The sequence below is a fragment of the Micromys minutus genome (genome assembly GCF_963924665.1).
Source record: "Micromys minutus genome assembly, chromosome: 30".
Taxonomy (NCBI): Eukaryota; Metazoa; Chordata; class Mammalia; order Rodentia; family Muridae; genus Micromys; species Micromys minutus.
Window position 1 is genome coordinate 7,776,370 of NC_137965.1, and position 23,795 is coordinate 7,800,164.

The window sequence follows — 23,795 nt, forward strand, 5'->3', positions numbered from 1 at the left end:
TGGCGCAGGGCTCGGACCCCAGCTGAGAAGCGCAGCCCCTGCCAGCGAGAAGCGGAGGGGGCAGAGTCGCGGGGACACGAGCACTCAGTGCTCTCCGGGCGTCTGGACGCTGGATCAGCGCCCCGCAGGATCAGGGTTCGTTTTGTCACGGGAGTCTGCTTGGCTCTCTAACTCTTTGGGCATCGGGGACTCGGGTGCGGGGTGGGCTGGAGTGGTGGACAGCGAAGGCCCTGGGCAGGGAGGCTGCGCACCAGCAGGTGGGTTTGGGGTGTGGCTTCTTCTGCGCCTCTAGGTACCTCCAGAACGCGGGCAGCTTTGGGTTTCTCACCTAGAGCCGACGGCTTTTTAAATGTTTGAGAATATAGTGCTTTATCAGAAGTGCTCCAGAAACTACTAACGTGGGCTGACTTTGAAGCTACCCGAGGCAACTTTTGTTCTGAAGTTTTGTTGTTTTACTTATGGAGGTGGGTTGTTTTGTTTTGTTTTGTTTTTCCAGTTTGGTCTCCACTTTCTCAAACACATCAGAATGTGTTTGGGCACTTCTCCACGAGAACTTGACATTATGACTCAGGAGCCAGGAAATACAGGAACAGTGATACCGCGTTTGAAACAGTTCGCACTGATGATTTGGGGGAGTTTGTTTTAGGACAGTGGTGGCTTCGCTTTAGAGACCCACACCCGCAGAATTCTGTTGGCTTTTTTGGCTCCGCGCACACCAATGAGACCTGCGTTTTACTTCCGGCGGCTCTCTCACACTTATTAGAGCCATTTCTCAGCAGAGGGAGGAGCTGTTGTTTCTACACGGGTATCCACAAATGAGTCACAAGGCGACTATGCAAGGCTTTGTTAATACGCTTTGAAAAGTGAGGTTGGATCTCTGTGCTTAGAATAAAACAGGGGATGAGTCTGGTGCTGTCAAACTGGGGCAGGCGGCCTGGGAAGTAGCTATTCAAGTTTTCGGTTTCCTAGAGCGCCTGATGGGACAACATGCCAGCTAGGGTCACTAGGCTGATCTGAGATAACCCTTAAAATCATGTGCTTTCCCACAGAAGCTGAAGAGAAAATTAATTTCATTACCCAATAACCATTTGGCTGCTGCTTTCACTGGTTGGTAGAAACCGGTCATGTAGTGGAGTGACTGTAAGTTACTTTGAATCTTAAAATATTTCAGGAAGTTTATTTTTTTACCAAATTAGTTAAAATATATATATATAAACTGTTGAAGTAGATAACCGGTTACAGATGTTGAGTTTCATAGCGGCTGGATAATGGCTCTTAGAAAGAGACTTCCCTATCTAGAAGCTAAACAGAGTCAGAAATAACTGTGTATCCTGACTGAGCTGAGGTCGGCCCTAGACAGAAGTTGCAAGGTTCTGGTCTGTTCCAGACTTTTCATCAAGTCCCAATGGGCTCTGTACTATCCTGGCAGCCAGGGCCATAGCTGGGCAGATTTTCCCGGACATCCAACATCATGAGATGGGGGATGTTATTGTGTTTTGTAAAAAGAAGAAAAAGACGCCAGGGATATGTATGGTAGAGGCAAGGTATGGGGGAAACGGGTGCCTCTGCTTAGGTGTCCATTTTCCCTGAGGTACAGCCATATGGACAGTGTAGTATAGAATAGAGTTTAAAATATGGTATAGAATAGGGATGGGGAGGGCAGTTGAAAGGGTAGTAGAGATAAAGAAAGGAAGGGGGAAGAAGGAGGAGGGAGTAGAGGCAGGCCTTAAGGGAGGGAGGGGAGAATGAGGAGAAAAGGGACAGAGGAAGAGGGTGAGGAGGGGGCAAGTAGCCCCTTTTACACTGAGTCAGGCATACCGGACTGTTGCCAGGTAATTGTGGGGTGGAGCCCAGGAGAAATGCCAACAGGTGCTATGAGAAATTTACACTCAAAGGAGGTGCCCCGGTGTGGGGGAATCAGAATTTTCTGGATCATTCTTGGGACAGCAAAGGAACATTTAGGTTCCCATCATCTGCTGGTCTCGGTTGGCAGCCGAGTTTTCATTCACTACATACATTATTTTAAAAGCACATTAGTATATGCATATAGTTTGAAAGCCTATTAGTGAGGCATGGCTTTTAAAGTGTTTGGATTAACCATGTTTTATATGACTTCGTAGCTGTTTAAAGGAAAAACCCAGTCTGTTTTCATCCCCGGACAGTTGCGGGCATTCATTTCTGTGTCTTTTAAACAGCAGAGTGACTTATGAATGGTTAGCAGCCTTCTGCTCGCTGGTTGGTACAATAGTTGCTCCCCTATTTGAGGACTGGCTTCACTTCCATGTTACCCGAGCTCTGAAATATCAAATAGAAAGTTCCAGCAATAGTAGTATGTGCTTATTTATTTATTTATTTATTTGGACTCACTGTGTAGCCCTGGCTGGCCTGGAATTCACAAATATCTGTCTGCCTGCTTTTACCTCCTGAGAACTTAGATGAAAGGTGTGTGCCAGCATACTTGGGAATAAGATACTCTGAGGGAGGGAATACATCCACACCAAATTAATTATAACCACATTGTTGTAATCGTTCCACTTCTAATTCTTGCTAATCACTTCCCGCTAATAATTTATGAAATTAAACTTCATCTTAAATATGTGTGCAAGAAGAGCCGCATAAACAGGTGTGAGGCGTTCACCAGAGTCTCTTGGACCAGATCCGTGGGGGTGAATTTCCCAGTCCTCTGAGGTGGCCAACTAGTAAACGGTATCTGCTCAACTTAACACAGCTGTCATCTCTGCGTTTCACCTCTTCCTCCACAGCCTCAGAGTCACGTTTTCTAGAGGAAAGAAGAGATGGGGTGTGTGTCTTTGTCAGAGTTTCTATTCCTGCACAAATTATCACGGCCAAAAAGCAAGTTGGGGAGGAAAGGGTTTATTCAGCTTACACTTCCATATCGCTGTTCATCACCAAAGGAAGTCAGGACTGGAACTCAAGCAGGTCAGGAAGCATGAGCTGATGCAGAGGCCATGGAGGGATGTTACTTACTGGCTTACTCCCCCTGGCTTGCTCAGCCTGCTTTCTTACAGAGCCCAGGTCTACCAGCCCAGGGATGGCACCACTCACAATGGGCTGAGCCAGGGATGGCACCACCCACAACGGGCTGGGCCAGGGATGGCTCCACCCACAATGGGCTGGGCCAGGGATGGCTCCACCCACAATGGGCTGGGCCAGGGATGGCTCCACCCACAATGGGCTGGGCCAGGGATGGCTCCACCCACAGTGGGCTGGGCCCTCCCCCCTTGATCACTAGTTGAGAAAATGCCTTACAGCTGGATCTCATGGAGGCATTTCCTCAACTGAGGCTCCTTTCTCTGTGATAACTCCAGCTTGTGTCAAGTTGACACAAAACCAGCCAGTACAGCGTATTATTCAGGATTGCATTCCTGGGCTTTGGCACAGGTCTGACTTGTGGTTAGTGGAAAGACACATTTATGAAACAGCGAACCTGACCGTAGACAAGGGTTGTCCAGGAGCTTGGAAAGGGTAGGTGACCCAGCAGAAGGAACAGCAGTACCAAGGACAGAAACAGCATTCTGTGGTCAGGAAACTCCAGCCTGTTTCCTGGGGGCCGGGGCAAAGGGGAGGGCAGAAAGATAAGAGGAGAGAACCACATGGACCCATGCGCCATGAAGGCTCCAGGACTTTATTCTGTGGAGGCCTCAGAGAAAACAAACAACAAGAGAGACATATTTAAAACAAAGCAGAAGTGAAGGGGGTGGCTCAGACTGTAAAGTGCTTGCCACATAAGCACAAAGACTTGCATTTGTCTCCCCAGCGTCCAGCTAAAAGGCAGGCCCAACAGCTGTCATCTATAATGTAGCACCGGGTAAACGGAGGCAGAAAGATCCTAGGATTCGCTGACCTTTAGTCTAGCTGGATCAATGAGTCCCAGATTCTGTGCGAGAGTTGAGGTACCAATGTCAACAGCCCCACAGGCAAGCCAGCACCAGGTACCAGCACACACGTGAAGATTACTGTACCACTGGGATGAGAGCATGAACGGGGGGAGAGAGGAGGGGCATGGAAACAAAGGGAGATGCTGTTAGAACTGAGTTAGTATAACACGCAGAACCTGGCTACCTGCCCTTTGGGAAGAGGAAGAAGAGAAAATATGATTTCTGGTTAGTGACTGGGATAGGAACATCCCACCCAATGGAAAAGTTGGTGTAAGTTAAAGGAAAGTGAGATGCTCACCTACTACTTGAGATATGATCAGCTCTTGGTAAAAGTTTTTTGATCAAATAGTAACTATGACTTTACGCTGGTTACTTTTTGTGAACTTGACACAAGCTAGAGTTGTTCAGGAAGAGAGCTCCAGTTGAGGAATCTCTTACATCCACTTGACCAGGAGGCATATCCTTGGGACATTTTATAGATTAGTAATTGATATGAGATGCCCAGTCCACTGTGGGCAGTGCCACCCCTGGGGAGTTGGTCTTGGGTTATATTTTGAAAGCCGGCTGAACAAGGAATGGAGAACAAGCCAGTAAGGAATATTCCTTCATGGTCTCTGTTTCAGTTCCTGCTTCCAGGTTCCTGCCTCAGTCTCTTGCTGATCCATCTTAAAAGAGAGAGGGAGAGAGGGAAAGACATTAGCTGGACCAGTGATTCCGTTACTTTCTGCTGAGATCTTGCTTTGTACTTCGGACATTTGTGTAGATTCCATTGGTCCTAAAAAACGCTACCCTCACAAAAATACTCTGTTCCCCAACCCCCACCAAGTCCAGCACCAGCTCTATACCATTCTCATCGTTTGTTGATTTGACCTGATCTGACTTGGGTTAATACTCCATTTTGTTTTGGTTTTTTGTTTTTTCTCAACATGGTTTTGATCATCTTGATGTTGGACCCTTCAAAGATATAAACATTGGATTAATAATGTCCTCAGACTTAACCAAATTCACCAGTGCAACGCTCTAAACTGTTTAGATCTATAAAACTCGATACCTTTCCATGATTTCTTCCTGTGTTTTCAGATAAATGTTTTCAGATTTATCAGGAAATTGATAGTTGCCTGTTACGGGAGGGCAGCTTGGAGCCTTCTCAGACAATACAACTCACCCTAACTCTTGGTTTGAATTCCTGTAACTGCCTCTGGTTCATTAGGTATTCCTCTATTCCTCTCAATAGAAAGTGAAAGGTTTGGTTACTACTTCATGTGGGTTCATCTTGCTTCCTTAATTCTACTGGGAGTTCAATGAGAAGGAGCAACTGCTGTGGCTGGCGTTGGCAGGTTCCCCAAAAGTCTTCTCCCTGTTCTAGATGGTTTGTGATTTTTGGTGATAACAAAGCCATCTATCAGAGCAAGGATTTGTAGTCCACTCTCTGAGCCTATAGGTCTTGGCTACTGCTGTATGTCCTTCAAAACCTTTGTAAGGCTTACGAACCAGTAAGTTTTAGTGTGGATTGTTTTAGGAATTGGAACTCTCTAGCTGGGACAATAAGATGTCTTTAGCTTTAACTGAGGGTATTTTCCTTTTCACTGGATGCTAAGACACAAGTCTAAAGTGTCCCGGACTGTTCTGCTCCTCTCTGTGTTCAAAGATGCAGAGCAGTCGTCTTTGTAGAACTTAGAAGTTAATAATGTGAATTCCCGTTTTTTGGAATAGTGAAGGGAACAGGATATGTCCTGGCTTCGTGTTGACCATCTGAATTGCAGCAAGCCTGCCCCTCCTCCTAACTTTACCCATCACTTTATACTCAGACCTCTGGGTGACTGACTGCTCCATGCTCTGACTTTGGATGAAGTCATGAGATGACATCCATGACATACGTGCCTGCTTCACACCCTCTTCATTTACTGTGTCATAAAGTCTATGGAACAGTGTCTCCGTGTGGCTCTTTCACAGCTCTTAATTACCTCCAGGGCCCTTCCATCTGGAAGAACAGCCTGTCAGGGCGGTGGTAACAGGTCGGATTATGGCTGCTACCACTGTTTGAAAAGCCTTACACGGTCCAGCGAATCTCCATGTGTCGCATCAGAATTACCTGGTATATTTCAGAATAAAACTAGGGAGGGCCTAAGAAGAGGGAGGACAAAGGAGATAGAAAAGGGTAGGAGGGAGGGAGAGAGGAAGGGTGGGAGAAAGAGAGAAAAGGAGGAAGGGGAAGAGGGACAGAGGGAGAGATGAAGGAAGGTACTGTCCTGGTTTCTTCCCATCTCAGATGGAGAGATGTCAAATACCTTGAAAAGCTGTGCTTGAAGGAAAGTCAGCTTATAGGAATCAGTAGCTCTTCTAGGACAGGAAGAAGTTCCAGGAAGTCTTATGAAGAGAAAATGTTGAGGTGCTGTCTTTAATCCTTAACGACAGTCTAAAGCCATGAAAGAGACAGCTTAGGAAGGAATATTTAAACATTCATAGGTGCAGGAAACACACCGTCTGACTCACAGAAATGGGCAACAGTTTTTCTCGGAAGAGGAAGGCACTGGAGAGCATATTGATTTTGAATAGCTCTTTGCAGGAAACATTAGATGTCTGCAGAGAAACCGGGTAGACGAGTCATTTTGCTGTTTTGTGCATTCCTGAGGGGTCTGGTAGTAGCATCCCTGTGTTCTCCACACATACTTCAGGCCCTGCTCGGGTGGTCTCTGCCTCGGTTTCCTCTCCTTTCCCCCAACAGGATACCTCTTTTAAGTCACTTGGAGTTACCTCAGACCCTGTGTTCTCTAAGAAGAGTCCCCTTTCTCCGAGTTTCACACTCTCCTCTGGGCACTTCTTGCTTTTCTCATTTACTACCATTGTGAGGGCAAGGACTGTCTCTTTTACCTGTGTCCAGGATGTGTGGCTCCCAGAAGTGACTGACAGGAATCATTCTAGCGGGCACATATTTGAAATATATTTATCAAGATTTCCGTGTTAGATGCTTCAGAGCGCATTGCAAACACAGCGGACATAGACTTAGGCACAGCCCCAGACCAATGGGCAGGCAGAACCCAAACAGCAAGAGCCCACGTGGTAAACAGCTCAGCAGGGGAATGTGGTGAGTATTGGGAAAGAGGAAGAGTGGGGAGTGTCTGTTCACAGGCTCGGTCTGAGGTCAGAGAAAATGTCACATTTTCAAGAAAACCAATTCACACCAAATTCAAATCTGGGAGGGCGGCTTTTGTTACAAGGGGTCCCTTTTCCACAAAGGCAAATCTTTTGCCGTATGTAGATCAAAGTTGAGATCCTTCACATGGGTATGAGGGCATACAAATACACACACATTTGTACTTGTGTGTATGTGCATACATTTGCATTGGAGTATACGTGTATGTATCTGAGCATGTGTGTATGACTATATGTGTATATGTACGTGTTTGTGTGTGGATATGTGTGTGTATATGTGTGCAAGCATGTGTGTTTATTTATGTGTATGTATGTGTGTGAGTGTGGATATGTGTGCATGCATGTGTATTTATGTATGTGTGTGTATGTGTGTGAGTGTGGATATGTGTGTAGATATGTGTGCATGCATGTTTATGTGCATGTATGTATGTGTGTGAGTGTGTGTATATATGTATGTATATGTGTGTGCATACCTGTGTGTTTATGTAGGAAGGAACAAAGAAGGAAGTTTCTACATGTTTCATGCAAATTGCTGTTGCTAGAATTTGGTCTCAATATCCAGGTGTGTAATATACAACGGCAAAAATAAAAAAAAAATAAACAAGATATTTAAGACTCTGAAATTCATGAATTTGTAGACTTTTTAAATTTAATTTTAAGCATACAAAGACGGCAAGATGGCTCTGTGAGTAAGGGCATTTGTCACCAGGCCTAAAGACCTGAGTTTCCAGCCCAGGGCAGTCATGGGGATGAGAACTAATACCCACAATATGCACACACACACACACACACACACACACACAAAGAATAAATAATGTGGGGCTTGGAGAGACAGCGCCACAGTTAAAAAGCACTTGCCGATCCTGCCCAGATTTGGTTTCCAGCACCCACAAGACACTCACAGCACAAGCATTTGTAATTCTAATTCCGATACACCCTCTTCTGCGTTCCTTAGGCAGCAGCGTGCATGCTGTCTACATACACCCATGCAGGGCAAACACTTAGCACAGAAAATAAAAACAAATCTTTAAGCTAATAAATCTAATAGAAATAGCTTTCAAAATTCTTTCTAGAGTCATGATTATCAACTAAGAGGTCATTGGGCTTGGCCCGAGAGAGTCACCCTTCAGTTTTGGTCCTCAATGGAGCTGGGGTGGAGCACAGTTGCCGAGAGCCGTATCTATTCTGGTCTCTTCTCTGTGGACTTGGCTTCCAAGCAGGGGAGAGAGGTTGCAATTCCTGTGTTGCAATCAATAACCTTCACCCACTTCAGCAGCTCAAGCTGGGTCCTTCCTTTTTCTTTCTTTCTTTCTCTTTTCCTGGCCAGTTCTTCACCTCTTATGATTCTCCTTCTGGCATGTTTTCCCTCATAGATTACAAGCTTACCTGAGCACAGAAAAATGATAAATTCTTGAGTTTTTAAAAACCGCTAGGATTGAATACTTAAATTGCCAGTCGTTTTGTATTAGCATTTCTGTGGCTGTAATGGAACAGCAAGCTCAAAGGCGACTTGCAGAAGACAGAATGAGTTTTGGCTTAGCGTTCCTGAGGGTCATAGCCCATGACGGTAGAGAGGTATGGTGGGTGGAACAGGAAGCTAAGAGCTCACATCTTGGATCTTGGTCACACATCAGGGAGAATAAATTAGAAGTAGGTGAGGCTTTTTACTCTCAAAGCCTGCTTCCTCTAGCAAGGCTATACCACCTAAGCCTCCCCAATAGTGCCACCAGCTAGGGACCCAAGATTATGGGGACACTTCTCACCCAAACCACCACACACTGTTAGTATTGTTTTGATTGTTAAATCATCTTTGTGCATTTGCCTGGCACCCTGTGGCATTTGATATACATATGTAATTGCATGATTAAATTGAGCTAGCTAATGCATCCAGCATTTTGTTTGCCTACCTTTATGTTGACACTTAAATTTCAAATTTAATTCCTTATTGACTCTCTTCGTTTATTTCATGTGCATTGCATCCACACATAAAAATGTGAGTGTGTGGAGGCCAGTCATAGCTGTCACATCTTTCACTTATTCTCTATTATAATTAATTTTTTTTTATCGTGAGATAGTTTTGCACATAAGTATAAAAACATTTTTTGTTTCCAAAAAAAAAAAAAAAATGTTAGGTGATAAGATTTGTTCCTTAAGGGATCAAATTGTAAGCATGTTAACTTGTCTTCAAAGGTTAACAGATGACACTAGGAACGCAATGCCCTTTTTGATATCGAATTGGGCAATTTCTCAAGTTGTTAGTTACTGTTAACTGACCTTTGGGTGCTGTGAGCCTCTTTTTATCACCCCACTGATGGCTGCCTGTCTATAGCCCACCACATACACACTGTGAATGTCACCCAGATCTTGTGTTCTGATTACTTCCCTCATTTTCGGCTAAGTTGCTGACTAGCATCTTGTTATTCCTTTTCTGTTGCGTGGAGATCTCCAGCTTTATATCGTTAAGACTGGTTTTCCTTTCCGCTGGGATTATTATTATTATTATTATTATTATTATTATTATTATTATTATTATTATTAGATACTCTGTATTGACATTTGAGATGTTATCCACCCCTCGCCCCACTCCCCTCTCCCTCCATTGCCTTCATGAAGGTTTGCTCCCTCCTAATCACCCTCTCCACCCCATTGCCTTGGCATCCCCCTACACTGGGACCATGTGCGCTCTCTGGATCAAAGGCCTCTTCTCACATTGATGCCAGACACTGGTATCTTCAGCTACATATGCAACTGGATCAATAGGTCTCTCGGCGTGTGCACAAAGGTTGGTGTTTTAGTCCATGGGAGTTTTGGAGGGTTTGGTTGGTTGATAATGTTGTTCTTCCCAGCTCCTTCAGTCCTTTCTTTGGCACCTTCATTGGGGTCTCCACTGGGGTTTCTTCAGACGGTTATCTAAAGGACAGATAGAGAGATTCACAGATTTTCCGCCAGAGTTTCTTTTATTGATTTTGCATGTCTATATCTAAAATTTCTCTATAACATCCGAGAGTTCTTAAGGTAAAGATGACAGAGTATCCAGCTTGTGCCAGACGCGGAGGAGCTACCTTGCAGGGAAAGGTGATGTCAGCAGGCTTGGAAAGCAGCAGCCTCTGAGGAATTGCATTCCTTTCTTGGCAATCACCCTGGAAGCCTAAGGAATCTCCATTGAGAGCCAATGGTGCCAGAGGTGGAATCAGAACATGACCTCAAATAGCAGCCAGGGCTGAACCCTTGGCCACTCCTACTTTGATATGTAGATGTGGGAATCTAAGCTGACTCCAGGCTCTGAGGAGAATTAACCTGTTGCCTTACCATTCAGAAGGATGCATCTGATCACATCAACTCCTGACAGTTTTTAGAGACTAAGTTGAACCCCCCCTCCCCACGAATCTGGGTTCTTTTTAGTACAAAAATCCTCTGCTGTAGTCTTTGCTGATACTGTGTGGTAGATCCAAGGTTGCACCGTGCCTGCTGGTTCCACCTTATTTGGAGTGAGCTGGACTAAAAACTGGCTCTTCAAGGTCTCCTAACCTCTTATCATACTGAACCCTGGCCAAAGTTAAAGCTACCATGTATCTTTGTGCTATCCCTAACTCACAGTTCCTGTGATGCTGTGCAGCGCTGGGGACCATGAAGAAACTCCCCAGCTCCTATAAAGCATGCAGCAGTGTGAGGCAGCTTCTTGGCACCCATGCAGCATAGGAAACGTGAAGGAACTCTTTTTTGTTGTTGATTGTGTGTGTGTGTGTGTGTGTGTGTGTGTGTGCACTGTAGCTGTCTTCAGACACACCAGAAGAGGGCATCAGATTCCATTACAGATGGTTGTGAGCTACCATGTGGTGGCTGGGAATTGAACTCAGGAACTCTGGAAGAGCAGTCAGGGCTCTTCACCGCTGAACCATCTCTCCAGCCCCTGAAGTGGTTCTTTAAGCCTTATTGTCCCCTTACTGTGACTAACTACAGTTTTCAACAGGAAAGACAGAACTGTCCTCTGATTAAGATATGTATCCTTTTTGAAAAACTAAGTGTGTGGTTTTATATGAAATTTTAGATAAAAGATGAACAGAATATCACAGATATAACGTATAGTCAAAATATATGCCTTAAACCATGATCACTAAATAGTATGATCACCAGGATAATTATTTGGAATGTTGCTTATGTTTTCCTTTCAAATTATAACAAAACATTTTTTTTAATGAGTGAAAATTAACTTTCCAAGAAAAGTATGAATTTTCTGTGATTACTGTCAGCGTCCTAATTTGGGGTTAAAGAGGAGTACATTGGGGGGCACAGAACAACCCCAGAAGGAGTGTATCATGAGCAAAGTGACAACAAAGCACCCCCAGATAGCTGTCAGTCATGTCTTATGTTTGAGACGGTGACATGAGTTAATCTACATGTGCTTCCTACAGTAAGTCAGTTCTGGATGGATCTTCCCTAGTCGTGTCCTGGCTCGGTCATTTGGCCACCTCATTATATGGTCTCCATTTTCTGGAAGGGCTGGCTCCAGCTTCCTCACAATGTCCCCAATAGTAAGACGGGGCAAGCCTCAGACACCACACACACACACATACACACACACACACACACACACACACACACACACAACTTGCTGAGTCCATTTTTGGTTGTTGTTTGTAGACAGTTTCAGGGCTGACCAATTCTTTCTCTCCCAGAATCCTTAGTGGTCCATAGTTCTTTGTCTGGGGGTGGCACCTCATCAGACTTTCCCCTTCCCATGTTGTCATGGCTGTTGGTTTTGCCATAGTTCTGGTCTTGTTTATGTGGCCACACCCAGGAGAGATTTTTCACAACAAGCACTTTATAATTTCTTCTACTTCTAACTTTTAAAATTATGCTTTATTTCGATGACCGGTCCTTAAACTCTCATCTTGTCATCTTGAGCATTGAATGAACCATAAGAGAAATGTTAAATGCGTGTTTAAACAAATGTATTTTTTTTTTAAAAAAAGCACATTTGGTTTTTATTTTCTTTCTTTTAATTACCTTGAGAGCAGAGAGTAAATATTTCAAGCTTATAATGTTTAAAAAATAAAAGAATACTCCCTTGCTGGGCAGCAGTGCATACCTTTAATCTTATCAATGGGGAAGCAGAGGCAGGTGGATCTCGGAATTTGAGGCCAGCCTGGTCTACAGAGTGAGTTCTAGAGCAGTCAGGGCCACACAGAGAAACCCTGTCCTTGGGGGTGGGGGCAGGGGTGGGAGCAGGGATGGGGTGGGGTGGGAGGACATAGGCCTTTCTTCCTTTTTGCTATGTGGCTTTTTGAAAGAGAAATGGAGCACAGCACTAAGGATTACTCTGTTGAGTGAAATGATTATTCATGGCTTTGAGTCAACCTTTTGGGGAAAGAGCCTCTGTTGTCTTTTAAGGGTGTGTTCGTATGAGTGAGCTGGAAAACAACCAAGATGCTTCAGTGACATAGTGGAATGTCTTGTTCCCAACCAGATGACCGTGGTGTGGGGGTGGCTGGGCAGGAGGGGCTGCAGCAAGAAGTAGTTGAGCAAGGTTTGTGCAGGGTGATGACTGCTGCCCAGGCTGTGACCTCAAGTGTGTGGTGTGTGGGCAGGTCTGCAAGCTCAGCTCGCCAGGCAGGGTACTCTGTGCTGGCTGCATCCACCAGAGAAGGGATGCTTTAGGAACTTCTCCCAGGGTCTCCTCTGGACTAGCAAAGACCCTTTTGCTCTATAGCCGTCTTTCCATCTAATTATTTAAATTTTGCTATAAACCAAGACCCAACAGCCATATATTACGAAACCTGAACTAAGAGCTTGGTCACTGTACAAAAGTGATCGTTTATACTCTCTTGGGGGCAAGATGCTTTCTGCTTCATCAATAGCTGGATGCTACGTGTCATTCAAGCTCCCATGTCTAAATGTGTAGTTAACGTCCATATTGAAAGAAAATCACTACACTCTGTGCACATACAAGAGACCATAACGAAGTGTGGGCGGCTCCCCTATCCTCCAATTCACCTATATGACGAACCCCTCTACACAGCGAACCCCTCGTGACTCAGTGTGGACCTCCCTCTGTTCCGTATTCTGCATATCTGGGTCTGATTTTTTTTTCTCACTGCAAGTCAAAGTACATGTAACAGGCTCTGAAACCAGGAAAGATTTGATTTGTTGGTGTTAGGCAACATGTCCTTGATATATAAGTTGGTTTTCGAGGAATGCCATGGCAAAGTGTGAAGGGATGAATGACTATTTACTGACCACATTCAGCCAAAGACAGCTATGAATGGAGGCCAAGGGGAAAACCATAAACATACTTAGAATATTGTGAGTTACTTTTGTTGTTGCTGGTGGTGGTTTTCTTGTTGTTGTTAGGTTGTTTGTGTGTTGGTTGGTTGGTATACAGCTCTCTGGTATAAACTTTGTAGACGGTAACAACACATCACAGTGAGAAAAGTCTGGACACCCTGGCACTGGACACTTACACCTCACAGTTTGAGGATGCTGTAAAGCCAATATAAGGGTTTTGGGAGGTTTGGTGGTTTGAATGAGATGTTCTGTAATGTCTTGGGTGTTTGAATATTCGGTCCCCAGTTAATGGTACTGTTTGGGAGGTTTAAGAAATGTGGCCTTGCTGGAGGAAGACGTCATTTGAAATGGGCTTTGAGAGTTTAAAGGCTCATACCATTTTGAGTTGGCTTTCTCAGCTTTGTACTTACTGTTCAAGATGTGAGCGCTCAGCTTTCTGCTCCTGATGCTATGCCTGCCGCTTCCCTGCTGTGGTCAGCTCTCATCCCTTGGTAATGGTAAAGCTCTGTAACTATTTCTTCTGTAAGCCCACTTGGTCAGGGCGTTTCATCACGGCAACGAAAACACGACTAATTTAGCAAGGTTTGTTTCTTCCGAGGTCTGTTTCTTTGGCTTACAGATTACTCAGTCTTCCCTCTGTGTGTACAGAACTCCTCCCGTTGGATTCCTTATCAACCACATTGAATTAGGATCCATTCCCAAGGACTTCATTTTAACTTAACCACTCCATTTCCAGCTCCAAACACGGATCCATTCCAACATGCTAGAGTCGGAACTTTCACAGATGAGTTTGGGATGAGGCATAGTAACCTACAGGAGACAGTTACCATCAATCGCATGGATTAAGCCAATTAATTCAAAGTTCTAAGTCCTTTTTATTGAAGGCCAGACCAAGAGTGTGCTTGTAACTCTGAAAAGTCTCTCAGTACCCAAACCCAGGCACGCAGAGTTTTTAGAGGCTAAACCCACAAAGGCCACCATTTATCTCGAAGTTAGATGAGGGTCAGAGTAGCCTTGAAACATTCATTTTTAGCAGAGCAATTATTTTAGACAAAACATGCCAATTATTTTTCACTTATATCTTTTCTAGTTATTTTAGTTTCTTTTCTAGTTATTTTAATTTAATTATTTTGGTGAATAAATTCTGGAACATGTCGAGGCTGTAAAAATATCAAATGTATCAAGGCAGATGTACTGTTGTGGGAAGGGGCGGAGGGCTGAGAACTGTCTAAGCTGGTGGTTCTTAACCTGTGGCTTGCAACCGTTCCACAGGGATGGCCTAAGACCATCTGTGTGTCAAGCATTTATACTCCTATTCACAGCAGAAGCAAAATTACAGTTATTAAGCAACAAAAATAAGTTTATGGTCAGGAGTCACCACAACATGGGGAACTGTATTAAAGGGTTGCAGCGTCAGGAAGGTGGAGAAACACTTCTCTACACAAATACAAAGAGGAGTCAGGACAAGATGGCCTTACCTTTGCCATTTCAAAGAGACCTACTTTAGACTATAACAATGAACAGTTTTCTTTTTTGTTGCTATAGAATAAATGCACATAAAGCCTTTGCTTTCATAAGCAGTTACTGCTACGCAACATGTTTATGAAATATTTCCTTAGGGACGAGCAGAGACAGTGACTCTCGTGGCTGTTCTCTGTAGCATCCGGTATGTTAGTTTTGTCGTCACCATACCGTTCGTTGATCCTGATACGAGAGAAAATGTGTGTGTGCAAGCACGTGGGTGGTGCACTGTGTGACGTATTCTCACATGCTCCTGTGCACGTAGATGTTGGTACACGTGTATAGGCGTAAATGTGTGGATTAAAAGTTAACATTAGATATCTTCCAAATTTTCTCTCTGCCTTAGTTTTTGAGTGAATGAATTGTCTCACTAAATTTGGTGGTACATAAATTATTTGGCTAACCAGTGAACTCCAGGGATTCACCTGTCTCTGCTGCCCCGGAGCCATGACCACAGATTTACATCGCTGCACCCAGATTTTTACATGGGTGCTGGGAATTTCAACCCAGGTCCTCATGCTTGGGTTGGAAACACTTTACCAACTGAGCCATATCTAGAAAATAGCAAGATTTTATGGGCCAAATCCAACAGTAGGGCCCAAGCCCCAATGTTTCACATATTTAGCTAATAGAGTCACACCTTCCTCCATTTTGAATCCTGTTAGATAATTTATTAATGCACTTCAAGGTACCACGTAAGTGTGAAGTTCAGTGTGTATGTCAAGGCCCTTTTGATAGTGTCTGCCTTAACTGGTCTCCCAAGAGTGAAGTCATCCTCATAAGTCCCTGCCATTCTCGAGTGGACTACCTTTAGGGCTTCCTGGATTGTTTCCATGACTTACTAGACTGGAGGTGAGTTCTCAACTGATCTTCTTTTCTTTTGAAGCCTCTCTTCATCCTCTGAAACCACCATCTTTCTGGTAGGGGAAGAGGCCGAGAGCTGTTCTTTTCTTTCACTGTGGTTTCTTAGCCCTTTCAGTCCCTCTTCAGCCCGGGGAGCCATTCTCTAGAACCGTGAGACTTTCGTGATCACAAAGCTCCCATGAGGGATTTCGTGGGATAGGCTACCAATTTGATCGTATGCTAGAATCACTAGGAATTCACCCTAGACCTCTCAGTGCAGGCGGCTGCAGGAAACTCCAGGTGACATCATTGTCTCCAGGCAGCCGAGATCCACCTAGGTGCCACCGCCGAAATTCTACGGCTCAAAGAAAACAAAGCATCCTCCTCCTTCCTCTCCTTCTCTCCAGTCCCTCCGTCTCGTATTGAATGCTCAGGTCACGGCGCATGCGTGCGTAAGAGGGAAAGTCAGAGGCAGACCTCTGATAGTTACAAACGGTCTCTGGGAACTCAAATAGAAGTCGGCGCAGCAACTCTGTGAACAGTTTGCTGAGGTTCGATGATACTCTTTGCCGCCCTGAAGCTCGGATCATTTGAGCTGTCTGGTTTGTGTACCTCGGTTCCTATAGTGTACTCTTTTAGGATTTCACCGCACATATCAACCTATTGAATATCAATCTTATTTTGGTGCTCTTCTGTGCCCCCCTACATTTTAAGGTACCCTCAGCAAACATGTATGTTTCTAATATGTTGGAGGGCATTCTCAGAATGGAAGCCTCTTGGTTGACCCGCATCTTCTATTGCAGCTTTCCTGCTGCTGGGGGTAAGGGTGGGGTGGGGAGGAACTTCTAAGTGGGTGGAACTTACCCATCCAGGCCTGTCCTCTCAGAAAGGTACTGGGAAAGCTCCCTCAGGACACCTGCACAAAGGTCTGCACATCTGTCTGCCTTTCTCTGCACAAATTAAAGACTTGTGCCTTCAAAGACTCATCAGTCTTTCCTGATGGAGGACCTATGGTATCAGGTTGTTAGATCCCAGAAACAAGTGACTCTTTAAATGTTTTCTGGTACCATCTTCTAGGTGCTTTGGACCCTGCTTTGCTCTTCATGCTGAGAATGAGGTGGTCTTCGTGCACAGCAACTTTACGGCTTGGGGGAAACAATAGAGAGCTTAGAACCTGTCTACGGACAGAGTCCTAGAAACCTGGTACGTGCGAGTCTTTCCATTGGCCAACAATTACCTCCCAATCAAAATGCTCTGCAAGGCTTGGCCAAGACGCAAGGCAAATATCTCTCCTCCATTCTTGCCATGTTCATCAAAATGCATCCATTTTGTTTATCCACTTCCAGGAGAGTTAGACTCCACTGAAGTCTAATTTAAGCAGATGGGTGTGACTCCCAGTATGTGCTAGCTAGCTAGTGTACTTCCTTGGGGAACACAGAATGTCAGCCTAGTGGTCATAGATAGATGATAGCATTAATTATAAAATCTGTGTGGATCCCACAGAATTATGGAAAACACATAGCAAAAGCAAGTATTAGCGGTGGTTGCATGTTACCCCCCAACTGAAGGAAGAATCACTATCAACACTTTGGTGCATCTTGCTCAAATCTGATTCAGACAATCGTATGGGGCTGCTGCAATTCTTTCTATCCTTTCTACGTGGGAGGGCACGCATGCTTTTCATCTCATTAACTGGCCTTCTAGACGCCGTGACCTTCGTAGCTTTTTGGGCATTGAAGTCACTTCTGGATATCTGAAGAGATAATGTGGGGGTGGAAGTGTACATGCCTCATAGGCTCTGAGTGTCTTCTACGGATCCTTAGAATGAATTTGTACTTGCAAAGTTTTTGATAGGTATTGATGAGCTGTCGTCCGGGAAGCTCTGTCAGTGTTTCCTCAGCCCAGCATTTCCTTTAGAAATGTCAGAACCCATTTGCAAGAATATTACCTTATAATTTTATTACATTATAAATGTTTCCTGCTGGGCTGGAGAGATAACTCAGTGATTAAGAGCACTGAGTGCTCTTCCAGAGGTCCTGAGTTCAAATCCCAGCAACCACATGGTGGCTCAAAACCATCTGTAATGAGATCTGATGCCCTCTTCTGGTGTGTCTGAAGACAGCTACAGTGTACTTATATATAATAAATAAATATTTAAACTAAATAAATAAATGTTCTCTGCTAATTTGATGGGAGGGGGAAAAGGGGGTGGAGAGATGGCTCAGTGGTTAGGACCATATACAGATCCTGAAGAGGACCAGGCTTAAGTGCCCAGCACCCACACCGCACAGCTCACAACTGCCTTTAGCTCTATCTAGCTCAAGGAGATCTGACATCGCTAGATTCCTCACACACACACATACACAGAATTTAAAATAATAAAGAATTTAGGAAGAAAAAGGAAAAAAAATCATTGTGTTTTGTATTTTCTTGTTTAATCATAAATGTTTTATGATTAGGCATTTGCTGGAGATAGTTTCGTATGTAATGCCTGAGTCGAGCTATTCCTCCTGTTTCAAAAAGGATAAATGGTTCAGGAGACAGATATATCTAACCTGATTTAAACTTAAAGCAGTCCGTACATGTATTCAATCACTACACAGTACCCTGTCAGTGTCAACAATCTTATGTTTATGTGTCAGTTAAAATTAATTGAAAATAATAAAACTATGAGCATCTTAACTCATTATCTGCCTTCTAATTCTCCTCAAGTCTCCCCCCAGCCTGGGTTTTTTTTTTTAATGTGCCACCATTTATTCTGCTAGGGGAATGACATTTGCTGTCACCGAGAAAGTCCAGTGTTGATTTTGCACACAAAAGAGTAGAAATGGCAGTTTAAGCAGGAGATTTCGCCATATTAAAAATTATCATTACAGAATAGAATTTCTACTTATCTTATGTAAACAATAATCTCGGCAGCTGGAGGGTCACGGTCAGCGGTCACCTCTGAGCAGACACCCTCTGCCCACTGCTGCTGTACTGCGTTAATGATTGCAGCCTGAAGGACCATGTATGAGGACACTCGAGTCCCAGCTTCACATTCTCTCTTCACTGAAAATGTGTGCACATAGGAAACATGGCTTACATCAACCTTACGAAGGGGAGCCAAGGTTGCATGATGAGACTACATCACATTAGTGCCGCAACGCGACACGTATGCTTCAAAATTTCGGAACAAATCATTTTTAATGATGAAAAACGCTAACCATACTTACCACTAGAAAACAGTAATGGGGGTGAAAAGCGGGAAAAAAATTTCAACCCTTTTTCCCCATTGATGTCTGGCTGTGTTACCCCAGCTGTTCCTCCCCCGCAGCTGGAATCATGGCTACTCAGTGTCTGACGTCAGTGTCTGAATTTTGTTTCCTACAGGGGTTTATTTTGTTTTTATTTTGCTTCGAAGTGTTTGTTTACGTGCCTGTGTGTCTTGTGTGGGGGGGGAGTGTGCACATACAAGAGTTCCTCGGTCACTCTCCACCGTATGTATGTATGTATGTATGTATTGTATGTATTGTATGTATGTATGTATGTATGTATGTACTGTATGTATTATTGTGTGTATGTATGTATGTATTGTATGTATGTATTGTATGTATGTACTGTATGTATGTATTGTATGTATGTATTATATGTATTGCATGTGTGTATTATATGTATTGTATTGTATGTATGTATGTGTGTATTATATGTATGTATTGTATGTATGTATGTATTGTATGTATTATTGTATGTATGCATTGTATGTATGTATGTGTGTATTGTATGTATGTATGTATGTATGTATTGTGTGTATGTATTGTATGTATTGTATGCATTGTATGTATGTATTATATGTATTATATGTGTGTATTATATGTATGTATTGTATTGTATGTATGTATGTATGTATGTGTGTATTGTATGTATGTATGTATGCATTGTGTGTATGTATTATATGTATTGTATGTATTGTATGCATTGTATGTATGTATTATATGTATTGTATGTGTGTATTATATGTATGTATGTATGTATGTATGTGTGTATTTGAGACAGAGTCTATTGCAGGAGCTCCCTGGTTTGGTGAGGCTGGCTGGACAGCCAACAAACCCTGGAGGTCCTCCTGTCTGTAACCCCACGTACCCTGCCACAGCCAGGTTATCATACAGGTGCTGGAGAATCAGGGTTCTCTGAGCCGTCTCCCCAGCCCTTTCAGCATTTGTTTTACTCATTCATGGGTTTATTTACTTATTTATTTTGAGGCAGGGTCTCGCTAGCCTGGAACTCACTAGGTAAAACAGGCTTGCCTCAAGTTTACAGAAATCTGCCAGTCATTGCCTTTGGGTCAAAGGCTTGTACCAGCATGCTCAGATCTTGATAAAGCAGGTTTTTTTTCTTTCTTTCTTTCTTTTGTTTTGTGTGTGTGAGTGTATGTGTGTGTGTGTGCGTATTTGTATGTCTGCACTTGAGTGCAGTTGACCAAGAAGCCCGGAGGAGGATTTTGGATCACTTGGAGTTCTAGGCAGTTGTGAACGCTCGCTGAGGCTCACACTCCCGGAGCTCACACTCCCGGATTTGGTGAGACTGAGGCTGGCTAGTGACATTGAGTGCTCAGAACTAAACACAGGCCCTCAGCAAGAACCTCATCTTTTTTCCCCCTTAGACACTGTAGCTGTCTTCAGACACACCAAAGAGGGCATCAGGTCTCATTACAGATGGTTGTGATGTGGGTGCTGGGAATTGAACTCAGGGCCTCTGGAAGAACAGTCAGTGCTCTTAACCTCTGAGCCATCTCTCCAGCCCACCCCATCCCCCTTTGCTTTTTTGCAGAATCTCATCTTAAGCACCCTAACCCCACCTCATGACACGACAAAATCTAAAGGAAACAAATAAAACCAAGTTAACTTTGTTTAGCCCTGGCTGCATGCAACTCATTGCATAGACCAGACTAGCCTCCAACTTACTGACATCTACCTGCCTCTGCCTCTTTCCTACTGCTATTAAAGGTGTGGCCGCCACATAGACTAAATTGTTCTAATTACAAGGGGATCTGTTTACTAGTGACAACCAGCCACAAAATAGAGAGTGTCTAGTGTCTTTCTCAAAGCTGTGTACACTGTCTTTATTGAAAAGTTCGAAAACCATTATTTTCCCCCTTGTGTCTGTGTGCCTAATTCATAACCGAGAAACAAAAAGCAAACAAAAGAAGTCGTTTCCCAAAGCAATCTAAAATTTTAAAGTGCTGGTTGAATTGGGGGTGCCCGTCATATTGACCTGCAGACGTGGAGAGGCTGGGAAACATAACCGAGGGTCTGAGTCACAGCATTTCTTTACTTCTAAGTAAAATGTCCCAGGGCATTTTGCTGCTTTAGTGCATTCAGGGAAAAGGAATTAAGAGCAGAGCAAGCTCCTTACTTTGAGCTCCAACCCCTCTGAATGCGCAAACATGACTGTTATTAAAGGATCCTGACGGCTGTTCCTATTGTAGGCAAAATGAGGGACCGGCTTGCGGAGCTTCAGGAACTGTCCAGGACCTATGACCAGCAATTCCCAGATGGGGCCGATGACTTTGACGCTCCCCACGAGGACATCGTGTTCGAGACCGACCACATCCTGGAGTCCTTGTACCGGGTCATCCAGGACATCCAGGATGAAAACCAGCTGCTTCTGATCGACGTGAGGCGCCTGGGGAGGCAGAACGTCCGCTTCCTCACATCCATGAGGCGCCTCAGTAGCATTAAGCGCGACACCAACTCCATCGCCAAGGCCATCAAGACCCGGGGCGAGGGCATCCACCAGAAGCTGCGCTCCATGAAGGAACTGAGCGAGCAGGCGGAGGCCCGGCACGGCGCGCACTCGGCGGTGGCTCGCATCTCCCACGCGCAGTACAGCGCGCTGGCCCACGCCTTCCAGCAGGCCATGTACGAGTACAACCAGGCCGAGATGAAACAGCGCGACAACTGCAAGATCCGCATCCAGCGGCAGCTGGAGATCATGGGCAAGGACGTGTCGGGCGAGCAGATCGAAGACATGTTCGAGCAGGGCAAGTGGGACGTATTCTCCGAGAACCTGCTGGCCGACGTGAAGGGCGCGCGGGCTGCGCTCAGCGAGATCGAGAGCCGCCACCGCGAGCTCCTGCGCCTGGAGGGTCGCATTCGCGACGTGCACGAGCTCTTCCTGCAGATGGCTGTGCTGGTGGAGAAGCAGGCGGACACGGTGAACGTCATCGAGTTCAACGTGCAGAAGACCCTCGACTACACCGGCGAGGCCAAGGCGCAGGTGCGCAAGGCGGTGCAGTACAAGAAGAAAAACCCCTGCAGGACCATCTGCTGCTTCTGTTGCCCCTGCATCAACTAGCAGCTGGCTTGTACCGTGTGGGAAACATGTCCAGGATGCCAGCCAAAAGCAACCCGCACTGGGTTGAGGGAGAGGGTCCCAATGCCTTTCGGAATTCGGAGCAGAGAGAAAGCGGGGGTTGGGATGCAAGAGTTGGAACCCAGCACCTGCCTACAAGGATAGTTGTTAGCATCCAATGGCTCCTTCGTGTAGGTAGATTCCCACTGGCCTTGTGTGATGTCATTATAAAATACATAGCACTCAGCATCACGAGGTAGGAACTAATGTCGTCGCTAAGATCAGTGTCTTGAAGTCTAAAGGAGGAAGCCAAGCGAACATATACCAATAGTATGAGCACGTCTTCAAAATTTGCCTTCGTTTCTCCTCTCTGGAAAGTTCCTTGGTGCTATTCGATTTTGAGTGACATTCACTTCAGGATTCCTTAGTTTTGTTCAATTCCTAGTGACTTTGACCTTGGGTAGACTGGGTGCCGTTCACTTCTGATTATTTATGTTGTGTGAGTACTGTGTGAGCACATTCCCTTGGCTCACTTCCCCTACACATTAACCTACACTGGACACTGGTTCCTTATCTCCCTTTTTTATGATGCCCACCGGTTTATATATAAATATTTTTAAGCACAGAAATATTGAACAGGCTCTCAAATTGAACTTAGCGTTGGTCACATTTTATGGATTTTCCACAGATAACATTTATTTAAAATTCATCTTTGTACTTTATTTCACAGAATACGTGTGTAAGTGTAAACCAATCTTCCCCTGGCATATGTACATTAAAGGTCTCTTGAATTGACTTTGCTTTTGGAAATTCTATGTACAAACAACAAGAGTGGAAGTCTTTTTGGTTTTTTTTGGGGGGGGGTTGGTGCGTCAGTTTTAATTTGATGGTTTGATGGTCCTGCGTGTATTTCATTCCTGTCTGCACAGTCTGGTTTGGGTCTAACTTTATTCTGAACAACTGTGCTGTCATTAATAGAGAGGAAGGTTGAAAACTCATTAAACATCTAGAGATACTAAAGCGAGGCTCTTGGAAATCACAATTTACCTTACTGTGAGCTGTTCCTTTCTACATTAACGTGGAGAGACTTTCAAATAAGTTTAATAAACATGACTCTTCAACTCTCTCTTTTTTATATTTATATCTTGACCCATTGACCCTAAACCGATTGTCCCGTGGCTAGTTTTTCTTTCCACGGTTGATACAAACGGCACAAGTGGAGTCCTGTTAGGCAGTCCTCAAGCTTTGCCCATCCGTGTTCTTTATCAGCTAATTACTGGGATGTTCCCCTTTCACTAAGGGGGAGGGGGAAGTTCCCACATGGCCCCGGTGACCTGGTTTTTATTGTACAGAAGAGTCTGTCTATGGAGACTAGCTATTTTCTGCAAGAAAGAAGTCTGTACATTTAACTTACATGAACTGTGGAAGAATTTTCTTTCTTCTAGAACCATTACGAAAGCAAACAACTTTCTTGTCTGCATCATTTTTTCCCCCAAGACACAGTCTCACTATACAACCCCAGCAGACTTGGTATTTACTCTACAGACCAGGCTGCTCTTAAACTCACAAGCATGTCTTCCTGCCTCAGCCTCCTGACAGCTGAGACTAAAGTCATGTCCCACAACAGCTGGGTAGAGCACTTTTGTCCTAAGCAATCCTAATGATGAATTTGTGCTAACTTCTGTCCTGTCCTGTCCTATCCTATTCTCATGGGTTCTGTTCCCATTCTGTTCTACTCCACTTTTGTTCTGTTCTGTTCCG

General features: G+C 44.5%; 1 protein-coding gene across 1 annotated transcript; it reads left to right on the top strand.

Annotated features, from left to right (window-relative positions):
• On the top strand, positions 1 to 22,800 carry STX11 (syntaxin 11). The gene is made up of 2 exons (XM_080941633.1): positions 1 to 135; positions 21,169 to 22,800. Exon 2 carries the CDS (start codon positions 21,174 to 21,176, stop codon positions 22,035 to 22,037), a length of 864 nt encoding a protein of 287 aa, XP_080797759.1. The 5' UTR covers positions 1 to 135; positions 21,169 to 21,173; the 3' UTR covers positions 22,038 to 22,800.
• The last annotated feature ends 995 nt before the right edge of the window (positions 22,801 to 23,795 follow it).

Bases quoted from the DNA above. Each gene is read 5' to 3' on its own strand.
- STX11 (XM_080941633.1), top strand. From the start codon at position 21,174: ATGAGGGACCGGCTTGCGGAGCTTCAGGAACTGTCCAGGACCTATGAC.